This window comes from Leptosomus discolor, chromosome 10 (assembly GCF_034619465.1).
Source record: "Leptosomus discolor isolate bLepDis1 chromosome 10, bLepDis1.hap2, whole genome shotgun sequence".
Lineage (NCBI taxonomy): Eukaryota > Metazoa > Chordata > Aves > Leptosomiformes > Leptosomidae > Leptosomus > Leptosomus discolor.
In genome coordinates this window covers 11,823,558-11,837,291 of record NC_141400.1, presented here as the reverse complement: position 1 = coordinate 11,837,291, position 13,734 = coordinate 11,823,558, and the positions used below count along the sequence as shown (strand labels likewise).

The 13,734-nt window shown below is 69.8% G+C and overlaps 1 protein-coding gene across 1 annotated transcript; it reads left to right on the top strand.

The window, feature by feature from the left end:
* The first annotated feature begins 1,195 nt into the window (after positions 1 to 1,195).
* On the top strand, positions 1,196 to 13,469 carry UNC5A (unc-5 netrin receptor A). Its single transcript, XM_086470836.1, has 26 exons — positions 1,196 to 1,286; positions 1,415 to 1,695; positions 2,212 to 2,317; positions 3,203 to 3,303; positions 4,105 to 4,227; positions 4,679 to 4,774; positions 5,103 to 5,173; positions 5,553 to 5,619; positions 6,222 to 6,467; positions 6,797 to 6,916; positions 8,403 to 8,472; positions 8,752 to 8,973; positions 9,112 to 9,255; positions 9,334 to 9,437; positions 9,563 to 9,743; positions 9,860 to 10,027; positions 10,220 to 10,384; positions 10,472 to 10,660; positions 11,239 to 11,538; positions 11,637 to 11,724; positions 11,809 to 11,977; positions 12,068 to 12,301; positions 12,425 to 12,574; positions 12,653 to 12,817; positions 12,902 to 13,080; positions 13,304 to 13,469. Exons 1-26 carry the CDS (start codon positions 1,196 to 1,198, stop codon positions 13,467 to 13,469), a joined length of 3,996 nt encoding a protein of 1,331 aa, XP_086326962.1.
* The last annotated feature ends 265 nt before the right edge of the window (positions 13,470 to 13,734 follow it).

Genomic DNA, 13,734 nt, shown 5'->3' with positions numbered 1-13,734 from the left:
CCCGTGCCCCGGCGGGGGGGTGTTGGTGCAAACGAGGGGCGCCGCGTTTGGGGAAGGGTGTGGAACCCCAGCGCCGGCCCGGGGTGAGGGGGGCGGGGGGAGATGCAGACAGTGGGGTGCGGTGCCGGTGGTGCGGAGCGGGGCGCGGAGCTGGGGCGGGGGGGGGGGGGGGGGGGGGGGGCGGTGGCGGCGGGGGCGCGCCCAGCTGTTGCGCCGTCCCTTCCGCGGGCGGGTCCGCGCTCGCCGCCCCGCATTGGCGGCGCCCGGGCGGAGCGGAGCGGCGCGGCGGCGGGCGGCAGCAGCGGCGGGGCCGGGCCGGTGGCGGTGGCGGGGCCGGTGGCGCCATGGCCCGCTGAGGGCGCCGCGGAGCGCGGCCCGCCCTGCTCCCTCGCCCCGCGCCGCGCCGCGCAGCGCTCCGCGGGGCGCGACATGGGTGCGCGGCCGCGCCGCCGCCGGGCCCCCGCCGCCGCCGCCCGCCGCCACCGCCGCCGCCGCCGCCGCGCCGGGGCCGCTCGGTGCCCTGCTCGCCGCTGCCCTCCTCGCCGCCGCCGGTGAGTCACCGCGACCCCCCCCCCCCCCCACACGCCGTGGGCACCGGGCTCGGGGCGGGGGGTGTGTGGGGGTGTGAGGGGGGGCGTGTGGCGCGGCGGGGACCCAGCACAGGGCGCTGGGCAAGGTCACCCGGGGAGCGGCGGCGGGCGGGCGTCCTGCGGGGAGCCGGGTACCAGACCGGGGACCGGGGGCCATTCCCTGTGCGGGGTGCCCGGCCGGCTGTGGGGTACCGGGGGTTCCGCGGGGTTCTCTCCCGGGCGGGGGACGTGCCCCCTGCCCCACAACAAACAGTGCTGCCCCCCCCCTCCCCGCCCCATGCCCACGCGTGGCCGCACACGCGTGCCCAGCCGGCGCTCCCCCGGACGCTGCCCGCACTGGCGGGGTCTGGCGCTCGCCGGCACGGCTCCGCTCCCCCGGGGCCCTGCCAGCCCCGGGCGCAGGGTGTCCACAGCGAACCTGCCCCACGCACGGGGTCTCTACCCCACGTACAGCATGCCCGCCCCCGGCACGGGGTTCCTGCCGCCTTGCGGGGGGTTCCCTGCCGTCCCCATCACCTGGCCGGGACACGGGAGACCGTGGTGACGGGATAACGTGCAGGGGTGCTGTCACGCCGCGGGGGTGGCCGTGGCGTGGGGGGGGGGGTATGCGAGACTGCATCGGTGCTGCTGCAGACGCGGACGGTCCGGAGCCTGGCTGCCCCCGGCTCTACCCCCCCCCCGGGCACGACCCGGCGGGTGGGAGGAGAGGGCTGGGCCGGACCCCCGGGGCTGAGGGGCACCGGCTGCCGGGCCGGGGGTCGGGGGGCCGGGGGGGGGTGCGTCGGGTGCCCGAGGCTGGTGGCTGCTGGCAGGTGTCACGGCAGCCTGGAAGTGGCGGCTGCAGACAAAGGACCGGGCTGGGGGCGGGGAGCTGCGCGGGGCTGGACGTGCGCTCTGCGGGGGGTCTGGGGGGACGACGACGACCTCCTCTGTGCCTGGGGGTCCCGGCTCACCGACCCTCCTGCTGCCACGGGAGACGTCCTCTAGCCTGGCCTCGTTGCAGCCCCCGTGCTCCCTGCACCCGTCCTTCCCGGCCGGGCACCCCCGGGGACCCCGCACCCAGCGCTCCCGTCTGCAGGGGGACACTGCAGAGCCGGCGCGGTGGGTGGGCACCCCTTGGGTGCAGGGGACGGAGGGTGCTGTGTGTACCGACCCCCAGCTGGGCATGGAGCACTGCTGTCCCCATGGCACCCGTGGGGCTGTGGTGATGGATGGAGGGGGGGGGTGGCAGCGGGACAGGGGGTGCACCAGGCCACCCCACACCGGCTCTGCAGCGGGAGGAGGGGGGGGCCCGGCGATGCCAGCGCCAGCTCGGGGCAGCGCGGTGCGGGAGCTCGTCCCCGCCGCTCGCTTGGCAGGCAGCTCACAGCCGGCCGCGGCGCGACTGAGCCCCGCCACCTGCGCGGCCGCCGCTCGGCACAGGGGTGGCAGGGCTGGGCCTCTGCACCAGCCTGGCACGGCACGGCATGGCACGGCACGGCATGGCAGGGCACCCCTTCACCGGGGGCACTGGTTGGTGGCGGGGGAACCCAGCTGTCCAGGCAGAGGGCCCCTGCCCGCAGCCGTGGAGTGGCATCCCTGGTGTGGGCTGCCTGCTCCGCTCCGCCGCTGGTGCCCGCAGGGGAAGGGCAGGAGCGGCAGCGAGGGCTGGGGCTCACCCACGGGCAGCGGCGCGGGGCGAGCGCCCGAGGCACGGGGGCTGCCCAGCTCAGCTGCTGCGCTGGCGGGTGGGCAAGGGCACAGGGCCAGGGTCCTTCCCCAGAGCTGCCCTGGCACAAGGCTGCCGTGGGCCCTTCCTCTTGGCACCTGGGGCAGCCAGTGCCAGGCCCTAGTGCATCTCCTGCTCCCCACCAGGCTGGCCCTTACCCCACCGAGTGATCCACAGCAGCTTCTGCCCCGGCTCCTCTGACCGATGCCACAGGCTCTGCTCTCACCGCGCATGAGCCATATGGTGCCGCTGGCTTCACCAGGCTGCTGAGGACCCTTGGGCTCCAGCAGGCAGCCCCGGACCACTGTGCCCCGCAACCTGGCGCCCCGCAGCCTGGCACCCCAGGTCACTGCATCCCGTCAGCACCCCACGACCCGCGCCTGGCCTGGCACCGGTGCCTGAGCGGGACGGGCAGGAGGGCAGGGCGGCGGGCAGGGCTGGCGCGCGCCGTGCGCCCGGGAAGCTGCCGTGCCGGCTGTCAGCACGAGCGCGCGGCAGACGCAGCCCGCCCAGGGCTGTTTGTTCTGGCTGGGTGCCACGCGGGGCTGGCACTACATCAAACCGCGCAGAGCCTGGCAGGTGCTTGCAGGAGGGGACTGGGGTGCTGGCGGTGCCACCACAGGCTGGGCACCCCCAGAGCCACCGCCAGCACGTCACGGCCATGTGTGTGGCTGAGTGCTTGTCCCACCTGGGTGGCCGGCAGCACCCGGGACCACCCCGGGACTGGTGTCGGTGCCCAAGGGGTGATGGCGTGGGTGCCCAAGGGATGATGGCATGGGGACCATGTGCCATGCGTGTCCTGCCGTTCCCTGCCCTACACCCGGGGGTTCACTCTCGGTGCCAGCACTGCGCCGGCTGTCGGCACCATTGCTGCTCTATGTGTTGTGTGTCTGCCTGTGGGCAGGCTGGGATGGGCTGGCTCCAGACTGGGCACCCCGGGACCCCATCCTCATCCAGTCAGGCCTAGCTGCCTGCCTGCTCTTTGGGTGCTGCTCCCGGGTGGATGTCAGGCAGCTCACAGCTCACGCTGGTCACCCCCAGACCCTGCCCTGCCCGGGGCCCCTGCCTGCAGGGGGTCTCGTCTCCCAGCCCCCTCCAGCCAGCCCTTGCTGCTGCAGGGTTGTGGGGTGCCAGGGCTGCCGTCACCAGCACATGCTACCCATGGTTGGGAGGGGGAGAGGCCACGGGGCTGGACCCTGGCACCCAAGGCCATTGCGTGGCTGGAAGGGCCTCCACGGACCCTACTCATCTCCCCTCCCCGCTCTGGCGGGGACGCAGGGCTGAGGGTGACCTTGACACTCCTCCCGGCGGGGCCAGGGCTCGGCGGGAGCATTTGCTCTTCACTGTCAGTTAAAGGAGAACCAGGAAAGCTGCTCAGATCCCCGGGCTCAGGACCCCAGAGATAGCCCCAGCATGTGTGGCTGGGCCAGTCCTGTTCCCCCAACACCATCCCAGTGCCAGACTGCACCGGGGGACGCCTGCCCCCCCGCCATTCCCCACCGAGCAGGGGCCAGGATGGGACCCTCTCCCCATGCAGTGCTGCTGACGGGGCTGGCATGGCTTGGCATGGGTCCCACTGGCACGTTGGGTCTGGGGGTGGCTGTGGGGCTCAGCGGGAACCCAGGGCTGGCGGAGAACAAGACTCTGTGTGTTCCATGGGGCCAACAGGGGACCAGCTCTGTTGGGTGCCCGGGGAAGGGTGCCCAGCACTGCGTGCCAGGGCTGGTAGCCCCGAGGCAGGCAGAGGTGGTCCCTGGGGAGGGGCTGCCACCCCAGGGCTGCCTTTGCCGGCACTGTTGTCCCCAGACCCTGGGCACGGGGCATCATGGGCCAGGTTTGGGCATGGCTGGGACCGTGCAGCCCCCTTGGTGGGCGCTGGGGTGTGGCAAGGGCGCAGCCCACCGGGAGCCCTGCGTGCCCTGGCACATGGTAATTGCATGTAATGGGGAGAGCGTTATCAGCTCAAATCTGTAATTAGGCAGCTCCATTGTCATGCAAACCCGCCTGACTAATTCATTCATAACGAGCGCTCGGCTTAATCAGCGCCCAGACGCTGCCACACACTTGCTGGGAGACGGGCACTCTCCGTCCCCCGCCGCCCCCACCCAACCTCTCCCGTGGCCGTGGGGCTGGCACACGTGGGGCACACGCCTGGGGTGCCAGGACAGTGGCCAGCTCATGGGGACGCGCTGGAAAATTGGGGATGTGGTCCTGGGGCAGGTGGAGGCACCCCTGTGCCCATTGGAGCATGGGGGCCCTGTTGGCACTCTGTGCCCATCATTGCATCGTCCCCGGTGCTCACCACGTGCCAGACTGGCCGGGAGCCGGGCTGTCCTGCCCAGCGTTGGCATCCGACCCCGCTGGCTCCCTGCCCGGCCAGGGCTGGCACCGGCACCCGCCTGACGTCACCGTGGGGGCTGTGCGGGGTGGGAAGGTGGGTGCAGGGGGAGTGTTTGCCAATGCCCAGATGCTGCAGGTGAGCACTGGAGCAGCTGCGGGCAGCTGGGCAGTGCCGGGCAATGCTGCGGCTCCTGGCTGGGGGTCTCCTGGGGGCAGCACCGGCTCATCACGGCTCAGAGCCAGCCTCTCCCAGCAGGATGGTGCCCGGCTCAAAGCCTCAGACAAGCTTTTTGATGATGGCAAGTCGTGCCAGCTGCCCTCCTCTGTGCCCTGCAGAGAGCGAAGTGCTGGCAGCAGGGACCCCTGTGTGCAGAGCGGCTGGCAGGGCTGGCACCCCTAGGCTCCCCTGGGCGCAGCTGGGCATTCTCTGCCCTCCCCCTGACGCCCACCCTTCTCTCATTTAGGCCGACGCAATCAGCAGCAATTATTGCTTTAATTACCTGCTGCCGGGGCGCAGGCCGGGCGCCGGCGAAGTGCGAGGAAATCTTTCATGTTAATGGCGTGCCAGGCCTGGCGCGGGCACGATGGATGGGGCGCCAGCTGGGATTGAATCTGCCGGCTGCAAAGCCTGCGGGGATTTGGGGAGGTCCCTGGAGGGGGACACAGAGGCAGAGGCAGGTGCTGGTGTCAAGGTCCCCACCCTGCCACAGGGACCCCCCAGGGTGACAGGCATCTGGCAGGGGTGCAGGCAGGGGATGGGGGCAGAGGGAGGATGGGGTAGGGTTGCCAGGGACAGCTTGGTGCCCTGCTGGGGACGACTGATGCATGGGGTCCAGGCTGGGCAGCAGCGTTTGGGGCAGACCTGTGCCATTGAAGCGTTCTCCCGCTGCGGGCAGCTGCCTTCTCCTTCCCAGGGGCAGCTGTGCCGAGTGGGCGCGCACTGGCGTGCCGGTGCTGGGGCTGGCACTGCTACAGCCCCCGGTGGGCAGCCTCTCCTCACCAAGAACACACTGACCTTCCCGGCATCTCACCGTGGCAGGCACCGAGGCACTCCGTGTGCTGCTCTCAGCGCTGCCCGGGAGCATGGCACCGGTGCCAGGGCAGGATCAGCCCCTTGAGGACCAGGGGAGCCAGGCTGCGGGGGGGGCACCCGCTGGGTCTTGGCAGTGCCCCCACCACCACACTGGGCAATGCAGTGTCCTGCAGTCTCTCCCTGCCCAGTAATACCAGTACACCTGGTGTTTCTGATGCTGGGGGGGGGGGCAGGCGCTACAGTGGGGGGCTGTGTGGCCACCCAGGGTGGCAGCAGCTGCGGGGGCGCAGGGCAGCTCTGTGCATGAAGAGGGGGCCGGGAGCAGCTGGGGAGTCCCGCGGTGCTGGGGTGAAGGCGAGTGCTCAGAGCCCGTAGCGGGGCGTCCCCATCCCCTCTGCACCCCGAGGTGGGTGCCGCAGCCCTGCGCCCCAGCCCAGCACCCTGCCCCTTCGCCAGGCCTGCCGGCGCGCTCCTTAGCCCACGGGGGCGGGGGATAATTGATCATAAAGCCCTGCTTAATGCGCTGGCTTTGCCGGCCGTGATTTATCAGCAAACCGCGCTCCCTGTTACCCCTTCGGCCGCGGAGAGCGCGGCCACCCGGGGCTGCGTCCGAGTGGGACCCCAGCGCCCCGCCATTCCCACACCCCCCTTCCTCCGGGGTCCCCGTCCCGCATCCCCGCCGAAGTTCCCCGGTTCCCTTTGCCAAGGTGACATAAGCATCTCGCCTGTTTCCATGGCAACGCAGCGGCAGGTGAGCGGCGAGGCCGGCGCGGTGCGGGAGCCGGCGCGGCATCGCGTGGGGGGCTGCTGCCCACGGGGCGCCCACGCCGCGCCCGCGCCCCCCCCCCCCCCCCCCGGGCTGGGGGGCCCACGCTGGGCAGGGTGTCGGGGGGGGCATGGTGGATGGGGGTACCTGCAGAGCATGGGGCGCCCGTGGGGTGTGGGGCAGTGGTGGTGGTTGGCGTAGCCGCACTGCGCGGGGGGGCAGCGGTGCACTGGGTGGCCGCAGGGTGCATGGGGTGCCCATTGTGCGTGCAGCGCCCACAGTGAGTGGGGTACCTGTCAGGGGTGGGGTGCATGGGGCACCCAGACCACAGCGTTTCCACTCCCTCGCCGGGGTTCCAGGCCAGCTCCAGCCTCCCGGCCGTGCCGCATGGCTCCGTCCATGACCGCACTACAGCGCAGAGCCCCACCAGTGCCCAGCGCGGTGCCCAGCAGCAGGACAACATCCTACCCGGCGGCTCTGTGGGGTGCTTGGCAGCCCCCCCAGCTCTGCTTCTGTCCCCATCTTCGTTTGCTGCCCGTGGTCCCAACCCACAAGGCACCCGGCACCCCTGTTGGGTGGGCAGCTAGGGGGGCTCTGTGCCCATCCTGCCTCCCCCACCCATCGCTGCTGGCCCCGGGCTTCCCGCACCCCTCTGCCCGGCCATGATGGATAGACACACAGCTCGGCGACCGCTGTACTCATTTCACGTGTGATTAAAAGACCGGTCTCCGCAGCACCACTCCCTGGTTCACCCAGTGCCCGCCACAGCCACCTGGGCAGGAGGCAGCGGGGGTGCCATGCAGCGGCAAACCTGGTATTTAATAACTACACTGGGTTGCCTTTCTGCCCAGCCCAGCCCACCAGCCAGTGCAGCGTGGAGCCCCAAGTGCTGGGGTGGGCACCCAGGGGTGCCCGGGTGGGAGGTGCGAGCTGTGGGTGCTGCAGCGAGCTGTGCTGCAGCCAACACCGGCACCATGCCGGGGACCGCAGCGCCTGTCCGCGCCGTGACCCCCCGGGTCAGTCCTGGGCTGCGGCTGGGGGGGTCGTTAAACCAGTGAAATATGAAATGCCTGTATATCCCCGACAGGGGTTTTAATTAAATTAATTGCCAGCGACATTGTAAAAGTGCTGATGGGGTAATAACCGATGCGTTATGGTGGCCGTTTATCTTCCCAGCGTAAATTAGCTGCCGCACCTTGCCCATCCCGGCGGGCATCGTGGCGGCTCGCTCGGCATCCGCTCCCCGGCTCCCAGGGACCTGCTCTAGCTGAGGGGAGCAGCGGGGCCCGGAGACCCCCGGGGGACTCAGCCAGGGCCTGAGGGACCCCCATGTCACCTGTGTCCCCGTTCCCATCGCGCGGGCGGCTGTGCCAGGCAGGAGCCAGCCGGGGTGGGCACAGGCAATGGGGGTCCCGCGGGCGTGTGGGGAGCGGGCGGGAGTTGCCAAACGAAGGCACTTAATTACTGCGCATTCCATCCCATTTAATTGCTTATTAAATCCTAACCAGCCAATTAGCAGCAGCAATTACAGCTTCATTCAGTGACACAATCGGTATTTTATCGTTTGTTAATCAAATGCTTATTTAGGGCCCTGGTTTATTAACTCTTTCTGCAGCAGGCCCTGGTGGGGTGGGGGGGGCAGGGGCACCTGCCCATGTTAGGGCACTGTGTGACTGTGCCATGTCCCCAGCGCTGCTGATCCCACAGAGACCCTGCCCTGGTGTGTGGCACCCACGGCCCCCAAGCAAAGCTGGGGGATGCCCAACCCCCTGGGGGACGTGTGTGCAGCCCTGAGCCACCCTTGCCACCCTGGGGACAGCCAGCCCCCCTGTGCCATGCCTGTGCCTGCTCCTAGGTGGGCACCAACGGCACAGGATGGGGCACACTACTATGCCACCCTGCCATGTCCCACAGAGCATGGGCCACACACCCCACCACTTGCCCTGCCTCCCTGTGCCATGCCAGGGTGCGGTGGGGCAGGATGCGGCCCCCGGCCGGCGCTTCGCAGCGTGCTGGGGAGAGGTGGTGGCGGCAGGTGCCCCGGGAGGCGTGAGCGATGGCCCTTGTTGGTCACACTACATTTCCTTTTCATTAGCACTAAGTGTGGACATGAGGGATCGGCGCGGGTTCAGCAGGCGCAGCCACCGTGCGGCTGCTCTCCCTGATGGATGACGGGGCCGGGAGGGGGCTGCTATATCGCCGGCGGTGGGGGGACAGTGGTGGGGCACGGGGCTGCTGGCACAGGGCCATGCTGGGACGGGTGATTGCCCAGCCCGGGCACGCTGGAGGTGGCCGAACCCCCGTCTCCCTGCAGGTGCTCAGCAAAGCGCGACCGTGGCCAACCCAGTGTCCGGCGCGTCCCCGGACCTGCTGCCGCACTTCCAGCTGGAGCCGGAGGACGTCTACATTGTGAAGAACAAGGCGGTGAGCCTGGCCTGCCGCGCCACCCCCGCCACCCAGATCTACTTCAAGTGCAACGGCGAGTGGGTCCACCAGGGCGACCACATCACACAGCACAGCACTGATCATGGCACCGGTGAGCACCGGTGGAAGGGACGGTGCCAGCCACGGTGATGGGGAGCCACGTGCGCTGCTCTGAGGGGTGTTGCACGGGGCTGGGGCCGTGGGGACCGTTCCTGGCGTGCCGGTGCTGACGTGCTGCCTGCTGGTGCAGGGCTGCCGGTGATGGAGGTGCGCATCGAGGTCACCCGCCAGCAAGTGGAGAAGATCTTTGGGCTGGAGGAATACTGGTGCCAGTGTGTGGCCTGGAGCTCCTCTGGCACCACCAAGAGCCAGAAAGCCTTTGTACGCATTGCCTGTGAGTGTCTGTGGGTGCCTGTATGGGGTGCAGGGTGCTCACACCAGACCCCCCCCACTCACCCCTGCACCTCCCCAGATCTGCGCAAGAACTTTGAGCAGGAGCCGACGGCCAGGGAGGTCTCCATCGAGCAGGGCATCGTGCTGCCATGCCGCCCTCCCGAGGGCATCCCCCCCGCCGAGGTGAGCCCCTGTGGTCTGGCAGGGCAGGATGTGGCTGAGGGTGCCCCTTGCCCACAGGGACACCACGCGTGCTCCCCGAGGGGATGGCCTGGCCAGGCACCCGGTGACGTCCCCGTGCCCCGCAGGTGGAGTGGCTGCGCAACGAGGAGCTGGTGGACCCGGCGCTGGACGCCAACGTCTACGTGACGCCGGAGCACAGCCTGGTCCTGCGGCAGGCCCGCCTGGCCGACACCGCCAACTACACCTGCGTGGCCAAAAACATCGTGGCCCGTCGCCGCAGCGCCTCCGCCGCCATCACTGTTTACGGTACTGCCCCGCTGCGCCTGTCCCCGCCATGCTGCCCCGGTGTCACCCTCCCCGTCCTGTCCCTCCCCGCGTCCCCCATCCCGGCAGGGCGTTGATGGGTCCCTCTCCACCACCAGTGAACGGCGGCTGGTCGACGTGGACGCAGTGGTCAGGCTGCAGCACCAGCTGTGGACGGGGCTGGCAGAAGCGGAGCCGGACGTGCACCAACCCCACGCCCCTCAACGGGGGGGCTTTCTGTGAGGGCCAAAATGTGCAGAAAACCGCCTGCACCACCCTCTGCCCAGGTACCCGCCTGGCCCGGGGCACCACTGCCACCCCCCACCGTGCCAATGCTGCACTCCCCGCTGCACCCATCGCAGTCCCGATCCCACCCCCGGGTGTCTTGTCCTCCCACCCCCCATGTGTCCGTCTCTGCCGGCCCCGGGGCAGGGGAGGGGGATGGCAGCAGGGTGTTGACCCCCCGGCTGTGCCCGCAGTGGATGGCGCCTGGTCGGAGTGGAGCAAGTGGTCGGTGTGCGGGGCCGAGTGCACGCACTGGCGGAGCCGGGAGTGCTCGGAGCCAGCGCCACGCAACGGGGGCCGGGATTGCCACGGCCCTGAGCTGGACACCCGCAACTGCACCTCCGAGCTCTGCAGCCACGGTGAGCGCCGCGGGGACCGCGGGGTTGTCCCCTGGGATGATAGGGGACCGGGGGTGCCCGTGGGTGCTGACACCCTGCCCCACGCAGCCGCCCCCGTCGTGGAGGACGTGGCACTGTACGTGGGGCTGGTGGCCGTGGCCGTGTGCCTGGTGCTGCTGCTGCTGGTGGGGGTGCTGGTGTACTGCCGCAAGAAGGGGGGCCTGGACGCTGATGTGGCTGACTCCTCCATCCTCACCGCCGGCTTCCAGCCCGTCAGCATCAAGCCCAGCAAGGCCGGTGAGCAAGGGCTGCGGGGACAGGGTCGTGCACCCATGCTGGGACACATTGTCCCTCGGGACCTAGGGGTGGCCATGACCCCAAGGGGGGGCTCTAGGCAAGGTCTGTCTGCCCCAGGGCATCCCTGGCCGTGTGGAGGGAGCTCTGTGCCCCATGGGGTCCCCGGGCAGTGGCTGTGTGCCCTATGAGGTCGCTGGTCTTGAGTGGGGGCTCTGTGGCTTATGGGACTTAGGGACAGGGACCCTGACTGTGGGGTCAGTGCTTTGTGCCACGTAGGGTCCCTGGCTGTGGGTAGGGGCTCTGTGTCCTATAGGGTCCCTGGCCCTTATAGGGCCTGTGCCCTGGGTTGGTCCTGTGCGCTCCAGGGACCCCAGGGGTGACAGTGCCCCAAGGGTCTGTGCCATGGGGCAGGGGCTCGATCCCTTTCAACTCCCACGGGTGGCTGTGCCCTGTAGAGTCCTTACCATGGGGCAGAGACTGTGTGCCCCATGCTCCCCTGGGGCCAGCTGTGCCACTGTGTTGCCGGTGGGGACTTCCCACCGTGCCCCAGCACCACGGTCCTCTGCTCTGTGCCACAGACAACCCCAGCCTGCTCACCATCCAGCCCGACCTCAGCACCGCCACCATGACCTACCAGGGCTCGCTCTGCCCGCGCCAGGACGGCCCCGCCAAGCTCCAGCTGCCCAACGGGCACCTGCTGAGCCCGCTGGGCGCTGGGCGGCACACGCTGCACCACAGCTCGCCCGCCGCCGAGGGCGCCGACTTCGTGGCCCGGCTCTCCACCCAGAGCTACTTTCGCTCCCTGCCCCGCGGCAACACCAACATGGCCTATGGCACCTTCAACTTCTTGGGAGGGCGGCTCATGATCCCCAACACAGGTACAGCGGGGCGGGCGCAGGGTGCCGGAGCATCGCCCAGTGTGTGCAAGTCCCCATGGGGCTCAAACCTCTCCGCACCTGCACCCCCCTTCACCCAGGGATCAGCCTGCTCATCCCACCCGATGCCATCCCACGGGGAAAGATCTACGAGGTCTACCTGACCCTGCACAAGCAGGAGGAGGTGAGGTAGGTGCTGTGGCCGGATCTGTTGGAGCGTGGGGCTGCTGGAGGGGGAGCATCCCTGCTCAACTGCCCCTGTCGCTGCCCCAGGCTGCCCCTGGCCGGTTGCCAGACACTACTGAGCCCCATCGTCAGCTGCGGCCCCCCTGGGGTCCTCCTCACCCGCCCTGCCATCCTGGCCATGGGTCACTGTGTGGAGGCCAGTGCCGAGAACTGGAGCATCCGGCTGAAGAAGCAGTCGTGCGAGGGCACGTGGGAGGTGAGCGTCCGCCGGGGGTGAGGGGGGTCGGGGTTGGAGGCGGGGGGGGGCTGCCTGTGCCCGGGGTGCATCTCTGCCTGGGTGCCGCAGGACGTGCTGCAGCTGGGCGCTGAGCCGTGCACGGAGCTGTACTACTGCCAGCTGGAGGCACAGGCTTGCTACGTCTTCACGGAGCAGCTGGGGCGTTTCGCCCTGGTCGGGGAGTCCCTCAGCATGGCGGCCTCCAAGCGCCTCAAGCTGGTCCTGTTCGCGCCGGCCGCCTGCCCCTCGCTGGAGTACAACATCCGCGTCTACTGCCTCAGCGACACCCAGGATGTCCTCAAGGTATGGAGGGTCCCCCTGCAAATTCGCCCTCCCCGCCATCCCAGCTTGGGGTGAGGGCTGTGCAGGCAGGGCTGGGCTCCTGGGGGGCAACATCTCCTGCCCAACCGCTGCCTGTGCCGGCAGGAGGTGATCCAGCTGGAGAAGCAGCTGGGGGGGCAGCTGATCGGAGCCCCCCGGGTGCTGCACTTCAAGGACAGCTACCACAACCTGCGCCTCTCCATCCACGACATGCCCAGCTCCCTCTGGAAGAGCAAGCTCCTCGCCAGCTACCAGGTGAGAAGCCCAGCTGGTGGGTGGGGACGGGGCAGGGGATGTCCATGCCACTCTAACCCCCCTGTCACCCCGCCGCAGGAGATCCCCTTCTACCACATCTGGAGCGGGCTGCAGCCCTTCCTGCACTGCACCTTCACCCTGGAGCGCCTGAGCCCCAGCACCTGCGAGTTGGCCTGCAAGATCTGGGTCTGGCAGGTGGAGGGTGACGGGCAGAGCTTCACCGTCAACTTCAACATCGCCAAGGTGAGGCCAGGGCAGGGGGTGCTCCTGGGGGTGACCCCGGGATGGGTTCGCATCTTTCCCCCACTCCTCGCTGCTCTCCCTTAGGACACGAGGTTTTCGGACTGGCTGGTCCCTGACAGCGAGGTGGGCGCCCCAGCCCTGGTGGGCCCCAGTGCCTTCAAGATCCCCTTCCTCATCCGCCAGAAGATCATCAGCAGCCTGGACCCGCCAGGCACCCGGGGAGCCGACTGGAGGACGCTGGCCCAGAAGCTCAACCTCGACAGGTAGCCCAGGATGGGGACAGCGCTGGGGATGGGGATGGGTTGGCACAGTGGATGGGGTCGGAGGGGCTTCTGGCCTCATTCTGCACCTATGGATGGATGCTGTGGGATGCTGGGAGTGGGGTGGTGCCCAAGGTGAGGTGCCCAAGGTGAGGCCAGCACAGAGCTGGTCCCAGGGCGCGGAGCCATCCCTGTGCCTTGACGTGGTCCTTCTGTCCTCCCCCAGCCATCTCAGCTTCTTCGCCTCGAAGCCCAGCCCCACGGCCATGATCCTGAACTTGTGGGAAGCGCGGCACTTCCCCAACGGCAACCTCTCGCAGCTGGCCGCCGCCGTGGCCGAGGTGGGCAAGCAGGACGGTGCCCTCTTCGCCGTCTCCGAGGCCGAGTGCTGAGTGCGGTGCGGAGGGGTGGCCCAACCCCGCGCATGGGAGGGCTGCCACCATGGGGCATGGGGGGGGGCCCTGGCCGGCCCCTGGGCCCCCACTGCCCCACAACCCATGGGGAGAGAGGGATGCCCGTGCCCCACGGCAGCTGCCCCCCACCCCCCCAGGCTCAGCCCAGCTACGGGGGTCCCACAGCCCCGTGGTGGGGGGGCCGGGGGGGCGCTGGGTGTGCGTCGTGCGTGCGGTGCCATCGTGCTGTCTGCGTGTGGGGCCG